The sequence below is a fragment of the Liolophura sinensis genome, chromosome 2, assembly GCF_032854445.1.
Source record: "Liolophura sinensis isolate JHLJ2023 chromosome 2, CUHK_Ljap_v2, whole genome shotgun sequence".
Lineage (NCBI taxonomy): Eukaryota > Metazoa > Mollusca > Polyplacophora > Chitonida > Chitonidae > Liolophura > Liolophura sinensis.
The window spans coordinates 19787586-19805765 of NC_088296.1; the positions used below are offsets into that span (position 1 = coordinate 19787586).

The 18180-nt window shown below is 40.0% G+C and overlaps 1 protein-coding gene across 3 annotated transcripts; it reads left to right on the plus strand.

Moving 5' to 3' along the window:
• Positions 1 to 6616: 6616 nt before the first annotated feature.
• Positions 6617 to 17396, plus strand: LOC135462731 (uncharacterized). Of its 3 annotated transcripts, XM_064739959.1 has the most exons (4): positions 7628 to 8085; positions 10485 to 10616; positions 13517 to 13963; positions 14003 to 17396. In XM_064739959.1, exons 1-4 carry the CDS (start codon positions 7990 to 7992, stop codon positions 15692 to 15694), a joined length of 2367 nt encoding a protein of 788 aa, XP_064596029.1. In that variant the 5' UTR covers positions 7628 to 7989; the 3' UTR covers positions 15695 to 17396. The 3 variants fall into 3 exon arrangements, with proteins under 3 accessions (XP_064596030.1, XP_064596029.1, XP_064596028.1); XM_064739960.1 differs by lacking the exon at positions 7628 to 8085 and adding an exon at positions 6617 to 6663 and having other exon boundaries at positions 13517 to 17396; XM_064739958.1 differs by having other exon boundaries at positions 13517 to 17396.
• The last annotated feature ends 784 nt before the right edge of the window (positions 17397 to 18180 follow it).

Consider the following 18180-nt stretch of genomic DNA (forward strand, 5'->3'; position numbering starts at 1 on the left):
ACATGTACAGCAATAGTCTGGTGTATCATAATGTCCTATACATGTGCAGCAATAGTTTCGTGTCATTGTGTTATATACATGTAGACCAATAGTCTTGTGTGTCATTATGTCATATACATGTAGACCAATAGTCTTGTGTGTCATTATGTCATATACATATACAGCAATAGTCTTGTGTCATTATGTCATATACATGTACAGCAATAGTCTGGTGTGTCATAATGTCCTATACATGTACAGCAATAGTCTGGTGTATCATAATGTCCTATACATGTACAGCAATAGTCTGATGTGTCATAATGTCCTATACATGTACAGCAATAGTCTGGTGTGTCATTATGTCATATGCATGTACAGCAATAGTCTGGTGTGTCATAATGTCCTATACATGTACAGCAATAGTCTGGTGTGTCATTATGTCATATACATGTACAGCAATAGTCTGGTGTATCATAATGTCCTATACATGTGCAGCAATAGTCTTGTGTCATAATATCATATACATGTACAGCAATAGTCTTGTGTGTCATTGTGTTATATACATATACAGCAATAGTCTTGTGTGTACACAAACATAGTTTTAATTATAGTGTGTGTGAGTTACTGTACCCAAAAGAGCAATTTGCGCGGGAAATTAGCATCAGACAAGAATAATAATAAAAAACTGAACGAGACACTCTTACATGTGAAGTACAGTAAGGATGAATGTATTCGTCGTTTCTATTACGTAGAAACCTGAAGTCTCCAATCGTTGTAATGATTGAGGAAGAGGTATAGTTCACGACAACCTACAAGGTTGGCTTGATCAGTTTGAGATCAAGTTTGAGAATTGATCAAACTCTGATGTTGTGAAGGAGTCTCATTGATGTAAATTATGGTGTGTTTCCAGTCGCCATTGGTCACAAGGGAGGTTATCATGCGATCAAGGTCATTTATTTGTCACAGTGAATTAACATCTTGACATTTGCATATTGTTGATGTTTTTGTTTCAATTCCAAAGAGTGCTTTTTTTGTAACATAGATTTAAGTTTAAACCAGATGTCTACATTTGTTATAACTTTTTGTAGTGAAACCAAAATGTTTAACATTTAGTATTTTAATCCAGCCTTATTGAACTTTGATAATGGTTTAGTCTTAGGATGTCCCCTTTTGTTTTGAGGATTTTTTGCTGTTCTTGTGAAATATTTTTGTTCATGTAGATCTAAAACATGATAAATAAAGAAGCAAACTGTTTTTTTTATGTTGTAATACATATATGTATATGCTTGTAATTTTCAAGGGTTGGTATGAGAGCATTATCTCCCTTTTGGCTCTGCACTTTTTTTATGTTTATTAGCCTTTGTATTGTTAGCATTGCAAAATGTTTTGGTCAGTCAACTTTGTAATTTGGACCATTTTTCGATGATTTATTTTCAAAAGCTTTAATGCTTAGTGTGCATTGCAAGCGGTGGTGTTTAGTTAACATGGCAAGATGTTTATTGCACAATATTGCAAATCTTGATCAACTAGCATTGCAAAATGCAAAGTAGATCCAACAGTTCATATTGCAAGAGGTTTTATTCGATTAGTATTGAAAGATGATTTGATATATTAGTTATAACAATCTTGGAACAATCTTTCCAAGATTGAATGCACACCATTCCAAGATGTTTTGATATTTCAGTACTTCAGGTTTTTTGATCACTTAGGATTGAAATGTTGTAATCAGTCAGTAGGTTGGATTAGTGTTTCCAGATGTTTTTTTAATCACTACTGTTTTGATCAGTATTGCAAGATGTTTTGATCAGTTATGCCAGTATTGTCAGATGTTTTGATTAGCGTTTTCAGATGCTTTGATCAGTATTCAGTAAAAAGATTTTTTGGAATAAATTATTACCTGCTTTGATCAGATGTCTTTAGCTTTGAAAAATGTTCTGATTGAGTTAGTAAAGCAGTTTTTTCTTGATCGGTCAGTATTGCAAGATGATACAATATTTCAAGACTGCAAAATGCTTTGATCAGTTAGCAAGGTAAGATGTATTACATTCAGCATTATGTGGTGTTTTAATCCGTCAGTACTTCAAGCTGCTGTGATCAGTGGGCATTGCCAGACATGCCAGATGTTTCATTCAAGATTGGTAGATATTTTGATCAGTCAGCATTGAGTGTTGATTTGGTTATATAGGATTGCAGCCTTGAAAATTGTTTTGATAAGTCACATGGAGTTTTGCCAGATGTCATAATCAGTCTGCATTGCAACCTGCTCTGACATTGCCTGAAAAGTTGGCATTTTCGCTTGTTTTGATAACTTAGCAATGCAGTGTGATTTGCTCAGTCAAAATTGTAAGCGGTTTTAGCCATTTGGAATGCAGAGTGCTTTGATAAATTTGCTAGTGCCCCTGTTTGTTAATATACGAAAACCCATATTTATCAAGTCAAAAGTTCAAACACAGGTACTGCCGCCGTCGTATAAGTGAAATATTCTTGAGTACGGCGTAAAACACCAATCAATCAAACACAGGTACAAAAAAAGGTTTTGCTCTAGAAAGCTTAAAATTTGTACACTGATTGTTTACTGCAGAACAATCTACTAACCACAATTTCAGTTCTTTCCATTCTGAGTTTCGCTTTTTAAGAACTTGTAATTAATGACTTAAGTCTTAAGTTTCTTGATGTGTATGGGCCCAGTAACTTCAGTTATTGGGCCCAGTTGTTCAAAACTGTTTTAAGACTTAATACCAGATTTAACTTTAAGCCAAATCTTCAATTTAGTACTGAGCCCAAAATAATTGTATAACAGTACATTAAATATGAACTATAAGTCTGCTGCTGTTATACTTTGACTGGACAACTGCCTTGGCTGCTGAATTTGGCTAAAATTTAAATATAAAAAGTAACTTAATACTAGTCTTAACTAATACACTTTCGAACTTGTGTTTCTAGACAAAGTGAATGCTTTTGATTGTTTAATTGATTTATTTATTTGATTGTTGTTTAACGCCGTACTCAAGAATATTTCACTTATACGACGGCGGCCAGCATTATGGTGGGAGGAAATCGGGCATAGCCCGGGGGAAACCCACGACCATCCGCAGGTTGTTGGCAGACCTTCCCACTTATGTGATTGTTTAAAGTGAGAATGGTATTAACTCTCAGTTTAGGAAAATGTTAATTTAATTAGTTGATGTTGAGAAAGACTGTGCTTCCCTGTGTTTCTGGAAGTTAAATGTCATAGTTTATTAATGTCTGTTCATTTTGTTGCATTTTCTTTGTGTACACTTTTTTTTAACAGATCCATTTCTGTATATATGTTTGTCACTTATCTAGTCTATCAGTTTTCTCCTGTGGCATTCGTACCATACATTTTAATTGGGTATAGCTGACTTTTCCAAGGAGGTAGATTGTACTATGTACTGAAAAAATTGTTTCATTTAAAAAAAATGTTTCTGCTATGCAAGGACTTAAGTTTTTAAGTTTGTAGTGAGTTAGTAAATTTGCCAAAAATATAATCTATGATTTTTGTTTTTTGTCGGGGCTTTTGTTGACTTTTTAACACATCATAATTTTAAGTACAATCATACTTTCTGCACATGATACAGAAGGCCATAAAACATTTGCCATGTACTTTATATCAACACTGATGTCTTAGTTTGGACTACTTTGATAGTGGTAGTGACCAAAATGTTCACAATCCACCAGACCAAACCATTTTAAATGCAGGTCAAAGGCATTCTTTTTCATTTTTTTTTTTAGAGGCATATCTACATGTACAATTGATATGTGTATTACTGCATGGTTTTCCAGATTTCTTCAGCCATCAGCCCGATTTTATCCAGCTAATGCTTGAATTGCTCCAAGGTTTTGTTTATTTTTTCAGTGATTACGTGTACTAGGTTTTCTCCAACCATTTTGTGTTTTTTGTTTTATGCTGTTCCAAAACTCCCACATTTACCAGGTTTTCTGGAACAATTGCTTAATTTTCTTTTGGCTGTGGCAAGAAGTCCCCAGCTATTGACAGGTTTTCTCCAGCAATTGTGACATTTTCAAGGCAGTGCCAAGAATTTGAACCCCAGTTATTGTCAGGTTTCCTCCAACCATTGTGTGGGTTTCCCAAGGTGTTACCAAGAACTACCCAGCTATTGTCAGGTTTTCTCCAACCATGGTGTGGGTTTCCCAAGGTGTTACCAAGAACTACCCAGCTACTGTCAGGTTTCCTCCAACCATTGTGTGGGTTTCCCAAAGTGTTACCAAGAACTACCCAGCTATTGTCAGGTTTCCTCCAACCATTGTGTGGGTTTCCCAAGGTGTTACCAAGAACTACCCAGCTATTGTCAGGTTTTTTCCAACCATTGCGTGGGTTTCCCAATGCTTTGTTCACCTCAGCCCTTGCGTGGTTCTCCCCAGCCATTGCTTGCTTCTCCCTAGTCACTGTGTGATTTTCTCTAGCCATTGTTTATTTATCCTGAGCCATTGCTTGGTTCTTCTCAGTCATAAGTTGGTTCTCTCCAGCTATTGCTTGGTTCTCTCCAACCATTGCTTAGTTCTCCACAGCCGTTGCTTAGTTCTCTTCAGTCATTTCTTGGTTCTCCTCAGTCATTGTTTGGTTCTCCCCAGCCATTGCGTGGTTCTCTCCAGTCATTGTTTGGTTCTCCACAGCCTTTGCTTAGTTGTCCACAACCATTGCTTGGTTCTCCCTAGCCATTGCATTGTTTTCTCCAGTCATTGCGTTGTTCTCTCCAACCATTGCTTGGTCCTCCCTAGCCACTGTTTGGTTCCCCTGGCCATTGCGTGGTTCTCCCCAGCCATTGCTTGGTTCTTCACAGCCATTGCATGGTTCTCTCCAGCCACTGCTTGGTTCTCTCCAGCCATTGTGTGGCTCTCAACAGACATTGTGTGTTGTTCTCAACCCAACCATTGCTTTGTTCTCCTGAGGCATTGCTTGGTTCTCGCCAGCCATTGCTTGGTTCTCTCCAGCCATTGGTTCTCTCTAGCCATTGCATGGTTCTCTCCAGCCATTGCATGGTTCTCTCCAACTTTTGCTTGGTTCTCCCTAGCCACTGTTTGGTTCCCCTGGCCATTGCTTGGTTCTCTCCAGCCATTCCTTGGTTCTTCACAGCTATTGTTTGGTTCTCAACAGACATTGTGTTGTTCTCAACCCAACCATTGCTTAGGCCTCCTGAAGCATTGCTTGGTTCTCCCTAGCCACTGCATGGTTCTCTCCAGCCATTGCATGGTTCTCTCCAACCACTGTTTGGTTCTCCCCAGCCACTGTTTGGTTCCCCTGGCCATTGCTTTGGTTCTCTCAAGCCATTGCATGGTTCTCTCCAGCCATTGCATGGTTCTCTCCAACCATTCCTTGGTTCTTCACAGCCATTGTTTGGTTCTCTACAACCATAGCTTCCCTTGCTTCTCTCCTTTACATTCTTGGGTTTTCTCCAGATATCTTTTTATTTATTTGTTTTCTTTTATTGTTACTTCTAGGTGTATTACAGCTATTAATTGCTTGTCATTGCAATCATTTGCTAGATTCTCCAGTATTCGTTTTCACAAAATTGAGGCCTCTTTTTGTCTTTCCTTTCTGTTTTTTTTTTTTATAATTTGTGGTTTTACATAACCTATGATCAATTCCTTACTGTTCAGTCTGGTTTTCCTTCCTTACACCTGATTGCCTTGATATAGCTGGAATAATATGAGGACGTAAAATATCATTGAAATGCCTTGTAAATGAACTAGATTGGATTGATCTTGATACCGTGGCGTATACATAGATTTTCTTTGTCTCAGACATTATAAATGCTCCGTAGATTTATTTAGTTTACTTGACTGATGTTTAACAAAGTTTTGTTGTTGTTGTTGTTGACCGCTTTTGATGGGGCGAAAACTTTTACAGTAACTAAACAACATAATCTTATTAAGATTGCAATCTCATTGAAATTTAAACTTAAAATCCTTAAATGTAATTTATTCAGGACCACCTTCAGTTTTAAACCATACTAAGTTGTTTGGTCCTAAAAGATACAGTTACCTTTAAGACAACTTCTTTTAGGGAATGTGGGTCAATCACGTACGATTTTTTTTTTTTTTTTTTTTTGGATATCAAATGAAGATTTGCACCCGTCATTTCCTCTTGATAAATTATTCCTTCACTATCGATACATGCCCCATCAAGGTAAGATTATCTACCGATACACTAGGGTTTCAGCTATCTTCATTTTAAAATTTTAACCTGTATGTGCAATTTGCCTTTCAGTCGGCTTTATTATTGTCTTCTAACCGACTCATGTTACTATAGATAGCTTTATATTTTGTCTTTTCTTTCTTTTTTTCTTGCATAAATAACAGAACTATTTACTTTTTTGTCATGATATATACCACTAAAAACAATTCATCATCAATAAAATAGTTTTCTTACCTTACTTTACACAGACAAACTAATTTTCCTTTTGAGAAAATTTTTAACTATAGATGGAAATGTCTCCATAGGGGCTCTGTAGAACTGAGATTATGTCCAATCGACATATTACAAATTCAAATATGCGTATATATAAATTCCGTCGTATGTATTCTAGGTTGTATTTTTTATACTCCTCCTCAGGCATGCGCGCGTTAGATACCTCTTTCATTTTTTTCTCCTCGTCTGAGCCATAGCTGATCGCTTTGCTCTTCCCAAACAGCTTTAATACCGTAAGTATTTTGCACTAAAAGTGTTTTGATTGAAGTAGTGAGCTGTTGTTGGAATTAAACACTGCTGATAAGTAAATTTATCAGCAAAGGGGCAAAGTTAACTGGTAAAATCTGATTGTTGACAATCACTGAATCAATACATGCGGTGTATTCTGATGTTTGTAGCCTTTATTGTGAATTAGGCCTACCTGCATCGACATGCATGATTGAAGCGTTTAAATTTTGTACAATCAAGTAAAAGTCGATGAGCTCAAAAGGCGCCATATTCTGTGGCGGCGAAAGTAGGCCTACAAACATGTATTTTTAGCCGATCAGAACACTTTAGAATGTACTATTTTAGTTGCAGGAAGTGACGTAGCTGACGCCCATTTGTTTTCTCTCCCCCCCCCCCCCCACCCTCTCTTAAATCCAGGGTTATAGAACACAGAATGTTGCTGTTATTTGGATAGCAAGGATCGACCAATTTCATGCTGGTTTTATTCCTGTGTGAAATGTAAAGGTACATGTAACTGTTTAGTACGCATGTGTACAGTTTATATTGCTCCTGGTCACAGTGCCGCAGTGTGCTGCGCCTGGATGCTCCAACCGATCTGATAAAGTCACCAGCAAAAACCCCAGCCATGTCTCTTTCCATCGCTTCCCTCTGTACAACCCTGAACGTCTGAGGAAGTGGCTGGTGAACATAGGTCATGAAGACTTCGTTCCAACCAGGCATTCGAGGATTTGTTCAGCGCATTTTTTATTTAGGATATTGTATTGCCCAGAGCATTTTTTTTTCCACATTAACATCTATACTCAGTTTAATTACCTGATTTTGACTTTAGGCTATAAAGAGTGTGGCACTTTATCAAAACTTCAAAAATTGTGATGTTAAATTAGATCCCGATGAATATCTGCATATGATACTCGAGTCTGTCTATGCATGACGTCATCTATAGGGGAAGGCGAGATGAATAAAATTGTAAATGAGACTGGCCGAACAACCTGCTTCACATTTGCGGATGGCTGTGGCGGAATTGTGGACAATTTTGTGCTGAAACTGAATCAGATATCACCTATGTAGCCATGCCTATTCAGTGTGCAGCTTACCTGTTGCAACAACTTCCAAAGCAAAGGATGTGGATTTTCGTTTTTCTCATTTCCTGAGGATCCACGGACTCGAAAAAAAAAATGGCGGCATTAGGCTACACAAAAAGGGACTTCGAGGTGATGGACCGCCATAAAGTATGTAGCAAGCATTTTATCCAGAAAGGTTCTCTCAGATGGGCTATCCAAATGCTAATCCTAGCCTAAAACCAGGGGCTCTTCCAGACATGCCACTCGAAAATGAACTGGTCCTTTTTTCCGGAGTTAGGACAACTACAACAACAACACAACCCCCCATCGTCGAGAAAGGTGTCTCGCGAAACCCAGAACAAAAAGGTAGTCTGTTTGTTTGCCTGGTGAACGGTTTACGTAGGTTCTGTATTTCTTCCTCATTCACCCCTGTATCAATTTCCAGCTCATAATACTCGGGGAATCGACCCTATTGATGTACTACGTGAGGGGTGTACTGAAAATCCAGAATCATGGAACTGCAAATGTGGAAAACGGACTAATTAAATTTGACCGCTGCAAAAGCATAATAGGCCGGGTCAGTTGCGTTGCATTTTGAGGAAGACCAGTTGTCCTGCTAATTTTATAGCATGTAGGGAAATATGCCAATTTTTGCTGTCATCGGAAGTGTATTCATTGGAATTGTATAATTCTCTACTTTCCAGGTATTGACAGTCTGAGTATTTCTGTAAATCTTATGTGATTCTTTTCTCTTTGTACAACCAGTGGCCTATTGGTTGCAAACAGGCCATTTTTACCCAGGCTAGGATGATTATTTTTAACGTCTCCAACTTTTGGACCATCTTACAACTGTATAATTGATTGAATGCTATCCTTATATATAGCTGATTTGCCACAAGGGTATGCAAGCAGTAAGTTTCATGATACCGGTACTCCAGTGTGATGAAGTATAATTGGACCATGTGTCAAATTATTAGATCAGTTGAAGTTACATCATGCTGTACCTGGGAAGGTATGCCAGCAACCAGATGATGGTTAAAATGCTGGCAGTCGCCGTATAAGTGAAATATGCTTGAGTATACAGTGTAAATACATCACTCAAATAAGTAAATAAATAAATATACCGTGATATATCCTCTACCCTAGACCATGTAGACCTTACAAAAAGTAAAGGTTTGAAATGCTGAGCCACCTAACCCCACTTCAACCACGCTGAATAAATTTCATTGCTGCCAGTTTTAACATGTCATGTCCTCTGTTGATGCTATCCAACACATTCTGTTAGTTACATGGTTACTCAATGATGTGATACACAAACATACAGTGTCAATAATCCTCATCCTGTCACTGAGTCTTCACATAACAAATTTATTTTGTGAAGACCCATCAGTTCAGTGCAGAAAACCGATGTATATGTGAATTGCTTCAGCAATGTGACCATTGTAGTCTCAACCCAACAAAAGCAGATAACCTACTCCGCAGACACATTCCATGTCTTCTGCAGGATTCAATAATATATCTGTACCTTATGTGACCATCATTGTCCAATAAAAAGTGGAGTATTTTGTCTGTAGCAGGATAATGCTGTGTATTCGTCCGCCTGACATAGTTTTCCCTAAACACTTCTCGGCAGACATATGGGTATAAGACTACTTCTCTTGAAAATCTTATTATCAGACCTCTCCCAGTCCTTGCCAGATTTACCTCTGAGAATTTTGAATCATTCCCAGTTTTTCTCCATCGTTTTTAAACATCACATAAATAGAAGATAAGGGAGCTGGTAAAGTTGTTTAAGCATGCCAGCACGGTGCAATGACCCCGGGGGCTCCTCACCAAGGTGATTGCTTTGAGTTCAGCTTGTGCTGACTTCCTTTCTGGCTGTGTGAATCGACCCCGATGGTTCAACTGGTATAGCGTCGGCTTCGGTAGATCCAGGGTCAGGTCACACCTAAGGCCTTAAAAGAGGAAGTTGTAGCTTCCTCGCTTTGTGTTCAGCATTAAAGGGAAGTACAACGACAGGCTGACCTGTATCAGTATAATGGCTCAGGTGGGGCAGCTTACTTGCCTTCAGTAAGTCGTTTCAGTGAAGCAGCACTAGATAAAAGGGTGATGGAAATACCTTCCTGCAACAAGAAAGCACATTATACTTACCTGCACTCTAAGGTCTCCCTGGTTGTCACATGACTGAAAAAGTAGGACACTCTCTCTCTCCAGCCGTATGTGGAAAGGTCTTGCAGATATGGATGACAGCCAAAAGGCGAGGTTTTACTGTACTTGCTTGACTGTACACACCTGTGCGTTTTGCATGGACAGGTATTTCGTCCCCTCAATGCTGTTAATAGCTATCATAAAATCATGTACGTCTTTTGGCTGTGTTAGTTCGCGAGAGCCCCATCATGTGTCGTCCAAACCTGAAATACCAGTGTCACAATAGAACGTCACAGCTCATAGTTACATGTTAGTACAAAAAGTTTATGTCGGAAAGTCTACCAGCAACCTGCGGATGGTCGTGGGTTTCCCCCGGGCTCTGCACGGTTTCCACCCACCATAATGCTGTCCGCCGTCGTATAAGTGAAATATTCTTGAGTACAGCGTAAAATACCAATCAAATAAATCAAATAAATAGTACAAAAAGTTGAAAACATTATGATATTACCCAGCATTATGGAGCTATGAAACTGGGCATCTTAAGGGTGAAACCCAGGAACATCTGAAGGCAGCCATTGTTTAATTAATAACTGGTTTACTTAACTTATCATTTCCAGAAGAAAACAACTCCCGAAAAATCAGGTAGTAGGTCTTACACTATGAAGCGAGGTAGAAAACGAAGAGCTGTTGAAGGCGATGTGGTGACAGATGAGGTAGAAAACGAGACTGGAGGCCAGCAGGCAGTGCAGGTAAAACCGGTTGTATGTCTAGCAGGGTTGCCAAGATCATTAAAAAACAAAGGAGTAAAAAAAAATTCCCATTTGTGAATTCATACACCTTACAGCGCATTTGCCTCTCCCTTTGCTCACTTTACTTCACTGCCACCAGTAAGCAAGCTTTGCCTTTGGAGTCTACGCAATGCACGTAAGCTTCCTTAGGCTAAGCCCCACCAAACATGTCCTCGGGCAGAACTACTTGTAGCTGGCTTTCATTTAAAAACAAATGGAAAAAAAATTTTCCCAGTCATGAATTCATACTCTTTACAGCGCATATGCTGCTCCCTAGGCTGGCTTTCGATTTTTCTAGGCTAAGCCTCACGACTGGTGTCCTCGCTTAGAGGTATATATCTATATGTCTAGCCAGTATTCAGGAAGAAAAAGTTGTTTCAAGTGTTAGTTAAAACCATTTTGTGAATACTTTAAATAAAGGGATGATTGCATGTATATAAAGTATATGTATAAACAGTTTTCTGATGTCATTTCCTGTTTTGTCACGTGAAAGTGTAAAAAAATTTCTGGAAGAGAGCACTGATGGGAATGTCAAATGTAGAGTGCGGCGCATGCACTGTAAGGAGCATGTCATGGATTGTCATGGGTTTCATAAAAAGTCGGGAAAAAGTCACGATTTTTGAAAGTCTAGTGAGTTTATTGTGCAGCTGGGTTAAATATCTTGCCAAAGATATAGTCGCATGTAAATGTGTTTATTTGAAGATTATTTTTTCAGTTTACCACCACTTGCTCTACTTTTTATACTTGTTAAAGAATTACATTATTGAAAGGGATATAAGCTTAATGGGGCTTTAGTTTCCCTTAATTTATGAGATATAATTTTTTTGAACATATTTTTGAACTCTAATAAGAAGGCCGTTTAGCGGGGAATTCTAGACATCTTCATCAGTGCCGATGTTTTCACAAATGAATAAATGATTATGTCCGCAGCCATATTTCATCCACAATATTGAATGAATGACTGAATGATTATGGCTTAACGCCACATCGGCAATATTTCAGCCATATCGTGGCGAGAGCAAGGTGAAAACGCGAGACGGTTAAGGTTTTCGATATGATAATATGAACATCAAAAGTAAAACAAAAAGTACAGACATGTTTAAAATCGTATAAAAGAAAAATAAGATTTAAAACTCGAAAACCAGGGTTATAGTACATGTATAAATCTATATGTATATAACTGTTTATCTATAGATATTTATGACAATTAAAATTCATATTTTATGATATAGGCCAATGGTCTTCAAATAATTTATGACAACATCGCCAGCGATGCTGTCAGCCACAATATTGAAATAGTTCATACATGTGTACTTATTAAGTCCACATTCATACACAAGAGAAGTTCGGAAGCAGGATAAATGTCGTCCATAAACATTTGACTTTGTCAGGTAAAAAATATTTACTTGTAAGGTCAGTGCTAGAGATAATTTTTTTCTTTTTTCAGAGGGAGTAAGGTGAATTTTCTTTTATCTGTCTAAACATTTCTTGGCATGTACAAACTTGATAATCACTGTCGTCTTTGGGTCAAAACCTGATAAACTTGATTTATTTGTTTGATTGGTGTTTTACGCCGTACTCAAGAATATTTCACTTGTACGACGGCAGCCAGCATTATGGTGGGAGGAAACTTGGCAGAGCCCAGGGAAACCCACGACCATCTGCAGGTTGCTGACAGACCTTTCCACGTATGGCTGTACAGGAAGCCAGCATGAGCTGGACTTGAACTCACAGCGACCGCATAGACCCCTGGGTCATTACTCTGTGCTAACCCGCTAACAAACTGACCCATGGAGGTCCCGCAAAATATGATAAAATAGTTGTTGATATAGGCTAAATCCATTGTTGCTAGCTGTTTTCATGATATTTTTTCTCCCATTGCACTAACTTCTTTTCTTCACTAATTAATGTAAATGTGTATGCCAGGAACTGGACTGTCAATGGTACTTTAACATTGCAGACTTTACTGTGGGGAATTCAAATCAGTCATTTGGGAGCAATATTAGAATAATTTTGTGCACTGTAGAAGCAGATCTTGCAGTACAGTAGCCAAGAAAATTTTTTAACCATTTGCTACATCTTTTTGGCAAACACTCGAGAATGTCACAAATACAAACATCATGGTAGGCGTCCTCCACGGATGTGGGTGGTGGTGCTGAAGCTTTTGCTGTAGCCTACAGTGTCTGAAAAGTAACACATGTTGGAGAACCTCAAGCGCATGGTTCGCTGTGGAGATTTACTTTTCATGTTCAGCACTGTCTACTTGAAATCTCGCATGTGCGCTAGCTTTAAAGAACTTCAGGGTACACACAAATCTTCAGGTGTATACAGCATGCTCTGTTTTTAATTTTAGAAGGGTATCATCTAATTTTTAAGTGTATTTACACCTGTGCGCCCTTTATCTGTAGCGCCGTAAAACAATACGTAGGAGGAAATGAATTAATGGTTTTCCCAGATGTTTGTGTATTTTTCAGTGTTTGTTTCCCCTGATACTTTAATGAGTTTACATTTTTTCCCTTAACTTTGATACTTTCAGTTCATAACCTTTAATACAGGGGCCCCTGTGGCCTTGTAGATAGGAAGCTAGTGCAGGATGATGGCTCAGAGGCCTCTTTCCAGTGTGTTTGGTGTGAGTTCTGTTCATGGGATGGCCTGCTAACAACTTTCAGATGATTGTGGGTTTCACCCAAGCTCTGCCTGGTTTCCTCCCACCATAATGCTGCACCCTGTCATATATGTGAAGTATTTTTTCTTCATAAAAAAACAATCCAGTAAATAAATAAGTAAATAATCTGTGATACTGTATATTAGTGTTTTATTTTCTACATTATCTTTAATATTTATTTTATTCCCCCCACCAGATGAACGAAATTAAAAAACGTCTTTGTGAACTGATAAAGATGCGACAAAGTTTGCGGACTTCTGGTGCAAAGTCATACCCTGCAGCCAAATCTCACAGCCAGGATGTGAACAGTGCTTGTAAAGCCAAGGTGTCTTCACCTGTTATTCACCAGCCAGATGAGCCTCAGGTTCCTGAAGGTGTGATGGCTCAGACTCAACAAGATCAGCCACAGCTGAATTCATTTGTTACCAACAAGCCAAGCCAACCACAGGTGTGGTCAGTTGTTAACAATCAATCAGGCCAACCACAAGTGTATTCAGTTGTTAACAACCAGTCAGGCCAGCCACAGGTGTATTCAGTTGTCAACAATCAGCCAGGCCAACCACAATTGTATTCAGTTGTTAACAACCAGCCTGGCCAACCACAGGTGTATTCAGCTGTTAACAATGAGCCAGGCCAACCACTGGTGTATTCAGTTGTTAACAATGAGCCAGGCCAACCACAGGTGCATTCAGTTGTTTATCAGCCAGGCCAACCACTGATGCATTCAGTTGTTAACAATGAGCCAGGCCAACCACAAGTGTATCCAATTGTGCCAGGCGAAGCACAGGTGTGTTCAATCGTAGACAACCAATATCCTGAAGGTAGGGTGAAACCAGTGATTAAGGTAGAGACTATAGAGACTGCAAATCAACCGCAGATATTCCCAGTAGTCAAAGGAACAAAAGTTGTTGATAATCCAGGTGAAGAGTTTCACGTCAAGTTTGACCTCGGAGGCATTGATATCTCACAGGTTTCCCTAGGGGAAATACCTAGTAAGGCTGGTGAAGGGAGCTTACGTAGTGCTGGCATTAACACAGAATGTGCTGATGTTCTTGCTGATCATCATTTGATTGCAAGTGAAGCTAAATCAAGACAGGCTTGTGTGGAAACTTTGGGAACATGTAGTGATGTGTTTAAAACAGAATGTGATGACAATGTAGCTCCTGTACAGACTGACAGAGAAACATTTAGCACGACTGTAGTTATAAAGACAGAATATGCTGACAGTCAGATGTGTACAGGTGTCGTTCCTGTACAGGCTGTCAGAGAAACTTTAGGCCCTACTGTAGTTATAAGGGAAGAATATGCTGACAGTGAAGCCTGTCCAGGTGTCGTTCCTGTGCACACTGAAAGAGAAATTTTAAGCACTACAGTCATTATAAAGACAGAATGTGCAGACAGTCTTGCTGATAATCAGGTGTGCACGCAAGTCAAGATGGAACCAATCGACCACCCTGGGCAAGTGGACTGTTCCAGGTGGGCAGAAGGTGGTACACACCAGCGTGTCACAGCCCAGAGCCAAGAGTGTGGCAGTGACCCCTTAACACAAAGATCCCTACATCCAGCTACCCAAGAGGAAGAGGGCCCACTGATCATAACTGAGTTATTTGCTCATCCTTCAGCTTCAGAGGTCGGCTCTCGGGGAAGAGCTCCTGGAGATTCGGTCACCTTGTGTGCCTGTACAGCTCCTCCTGGAGGTGAACTGGACAGTAGTGCATCTGGGCTGGGGATAGTTCGCTCTGCGGGAGGAGCAGTGACAGTCCCTTGTGAAGAGGTGTATAAGAGTGCCAAGTACCAGCCTTTGGTTAAATTGGAACGGTTGCCTTTGTCTGCCTCGGACGTTGTAATGCTGAGTCAGCTTCCTGATAAACACGTGAAGTGGAGTTATGTGTCATGCCAGACATTGGGTGGTACCAACCCTTCTTATCTTGTCAGTAGGGACCCCAAATCCCCCAGATCATCACTTCGGCTGCTTTCTCCAAAGGATACACCTCAGAGGAAACCTGTACTTGTGTCTTGTTCAGACACCGTTAATCTAAGTCAGCCTGCTGCTAAACACGACAAGCTTGTGTCGGCCTCTGGCAGTCTGTCTAGTGACGTTGTCCAGGGTCAGACATTGTTTGGTACTGGAGGTAGCTATGTTTGTCCAGTCATCAGGAACCTCGCCTCCCCTGGACTTGCTTCTGCCCCTATCTGGTGCAATGGTTTGCCACTAAGTAAACTTGTGCTTGTTTCTAGTATTGCTGACAAGCCTGTCTCAGGAAACTCTACCCCTAGTCGGGAATTGTTTGGTGCCAAGCATGGCTGTCAGGCTAACAGGACCCCAAATCCCAGAGACCTACATCTCTTGATTCTTGCAAAAATCCACCGCTAAGGAAAATCCAGCCCAAACCAGGCCTGGTGTTTGTTCCTGTTCAGTCACTCAATGAAAACACATCTGTGTTTCGCATTGCGGGCGATCCAGTGGAAGATCCGGGAAATCAACACAATACCCGGAAACGGCGTGCTCCCATGAAGTTGAAACGTATTTGTCATGTGTGCGACAAGAAATTTCCTAGCAAAAGCTCGCTGGAAATGCACATGGCAAGGCATCGAGGTGAGAAGAAGACCTGCGAGGTGTGCCAGAAGATGGTGTCTGCCTCATACCTGTATAGACACCTCAAGCTTCACAACAATCCATCAGCCTTCAAGCCGTACTTATGCTCTTTTTGTGGGTTCAGGTGTCCATCAAGGTCAGCCCACAAGCAACATATGTTCAAACACACAGGTGAGAGGGAGAGATGTCCAGTGTGCCAGAAATCCATAGCCACAGGCTATTTCAAAGAGCACATGAAGACGCATACGAACCCCAAGAAGAAACTATACCACTGCACGCTGTGTGAGAAAGCATTCCCTCTCATAGGCAAACTGAATCGCCATATGCTGTGTCACAAGGGAGTACGGGAAACGTGCCCCATATGTGAAAAATCTTTCTCAGCTGAATATCTGCGGCGTCACTTGGGTAAACACAGATCCGTGCCAGGGAAATGCCATACGGCTGTTCTGTGTGTGGTCGACAGTTTCGAGCCGAAGCGCCATATCGGCGCCACATGTAACTCAGCACGGAGAAGGAGCACATAAGTGATCATCAAACAACAGGAGACTCCTGATCCAACCCCTGTGGCCAATGATTATTGTGCTAGTGGGGTGAAAATACTCGGGAACCTCTCACCTATGTAGCTGCTGTCAATGGTTGTGAGTTCATGTCCAACTCACGCCGCTTTCCTCTGCGGTCTTATGTGGGAAGTCTGACACCAAACTGCAGGTGGTTGTGGATTGCCATTTGGGTGAATAATCAATCAAATGCTGATATAAGTAAATAAATTATTATTAAATTAGTCAAGAGACTAAGAGGGCACATTCGATTGTGGCTGTGTGTTATGATATGCATGGTTCAACTGCCAAAAGGGTTATTAATTAAACCCAATACCTCATGCTGGATGGTCGTGGGTTTCCCCCTGGTTCTGCCCGGTTTCCTCCTACCATAATGCTGGCTGCTGTCATATAATTGAAATACTCTTGAGTACGGCACCAATCAAATAAATAAAGCCAATGAAAAACCAGGGTAGGTTCAAATCCCAGTACTGGGAATTTGGAGATTCCCTTGTTTTCACCTTTTTGTGGAGCCTTAGTTACAAAAAGCTGTCAGCAGCTATGGTGGGAATCAATGCAGTTGTTTTGATTGGTGACAACCATGTGTACGCACTTATGTGCCCTATACATTGGAGTTTGAGAGTTTCGACCAGAAATAATATACTTGATTGGGATTTCTAGATTGCCCAAGAAAAGAATGGGCATGAAAATGAGATCAATATCATTTTGTGTTTTTTGGGTGTGCGGACCTAAAATCAAGAAATGGCATGCAAATAAAACTGAAAATCCACATTAGTTTGTCTAACCATGATGTTTTCAATTTTCCAATCACCTAATATGTCAACAGGAAACTTTTGTCGCGGTTGTCTACATTATTCAACCATTTAAATCATCGACTTCTATCGTTATGCCCTCCGAAGCCATTAAAAAAATTATCTGCCCATAAAAAAGAGTATTTATTTATTTATTTGATTTGTGTTTTACACTGTATTCAAGAATATTTCACTAATTACAACAGTGGCAGCATTATGGTGGGAGAAAACTGGGCAGAGCCCGGTGGAAAACCAGACCATCCACAGACCTTTCCACGTACGGCTGGAGAGGGAAACCAGCATGAGCTGGACTTGAACTCATAGCGACCGCATTGGGGAGACGTTCCTGGGTCATAAACGCTGCACTAGCGTGCTAACCAGCTGAGCCACGGATTAGCTTCTGCCGGCTCTATGATTTTAGAAAGGTACTTTGAGAAGTGTTTGGAAGCAGAGTGATATCCTACTGGGAAACCGTAATCTCAGCACCAGAGGTAGTGTCTTATGGCATTTATTTGCCTTCAAACATGCTATTTTTGTGGTCGAATTTTCAGGTCATTTAGGGTAGGCCTAAATGTAGGCGTCATGAGACTTCAGTTAGACTTCACTATACATGCAGTCTTGACGTGGTATTACTCCTGAACATCCATGCATACTTCAATATAAGGGATAAATTTCAATGAAAGTTTTAGAGCTGCTTAGTATCAAAATAAAGATTTCTAAGTCACAATTTGATAATGGGCGTAATTGCTTTAAAGGAAAAGACCTCTAAAAGTAGACATCACGAAATAGACCACTTAAAAATTTGCATAAATATGCTTTCATTTACATTTTTTACATTTTTTGTGAAGAGAGTTAAAGGCATTCAAACATTTGAATTGTAAGGTGGGTTTTGGACCATACTATCAGAGATTAGGAA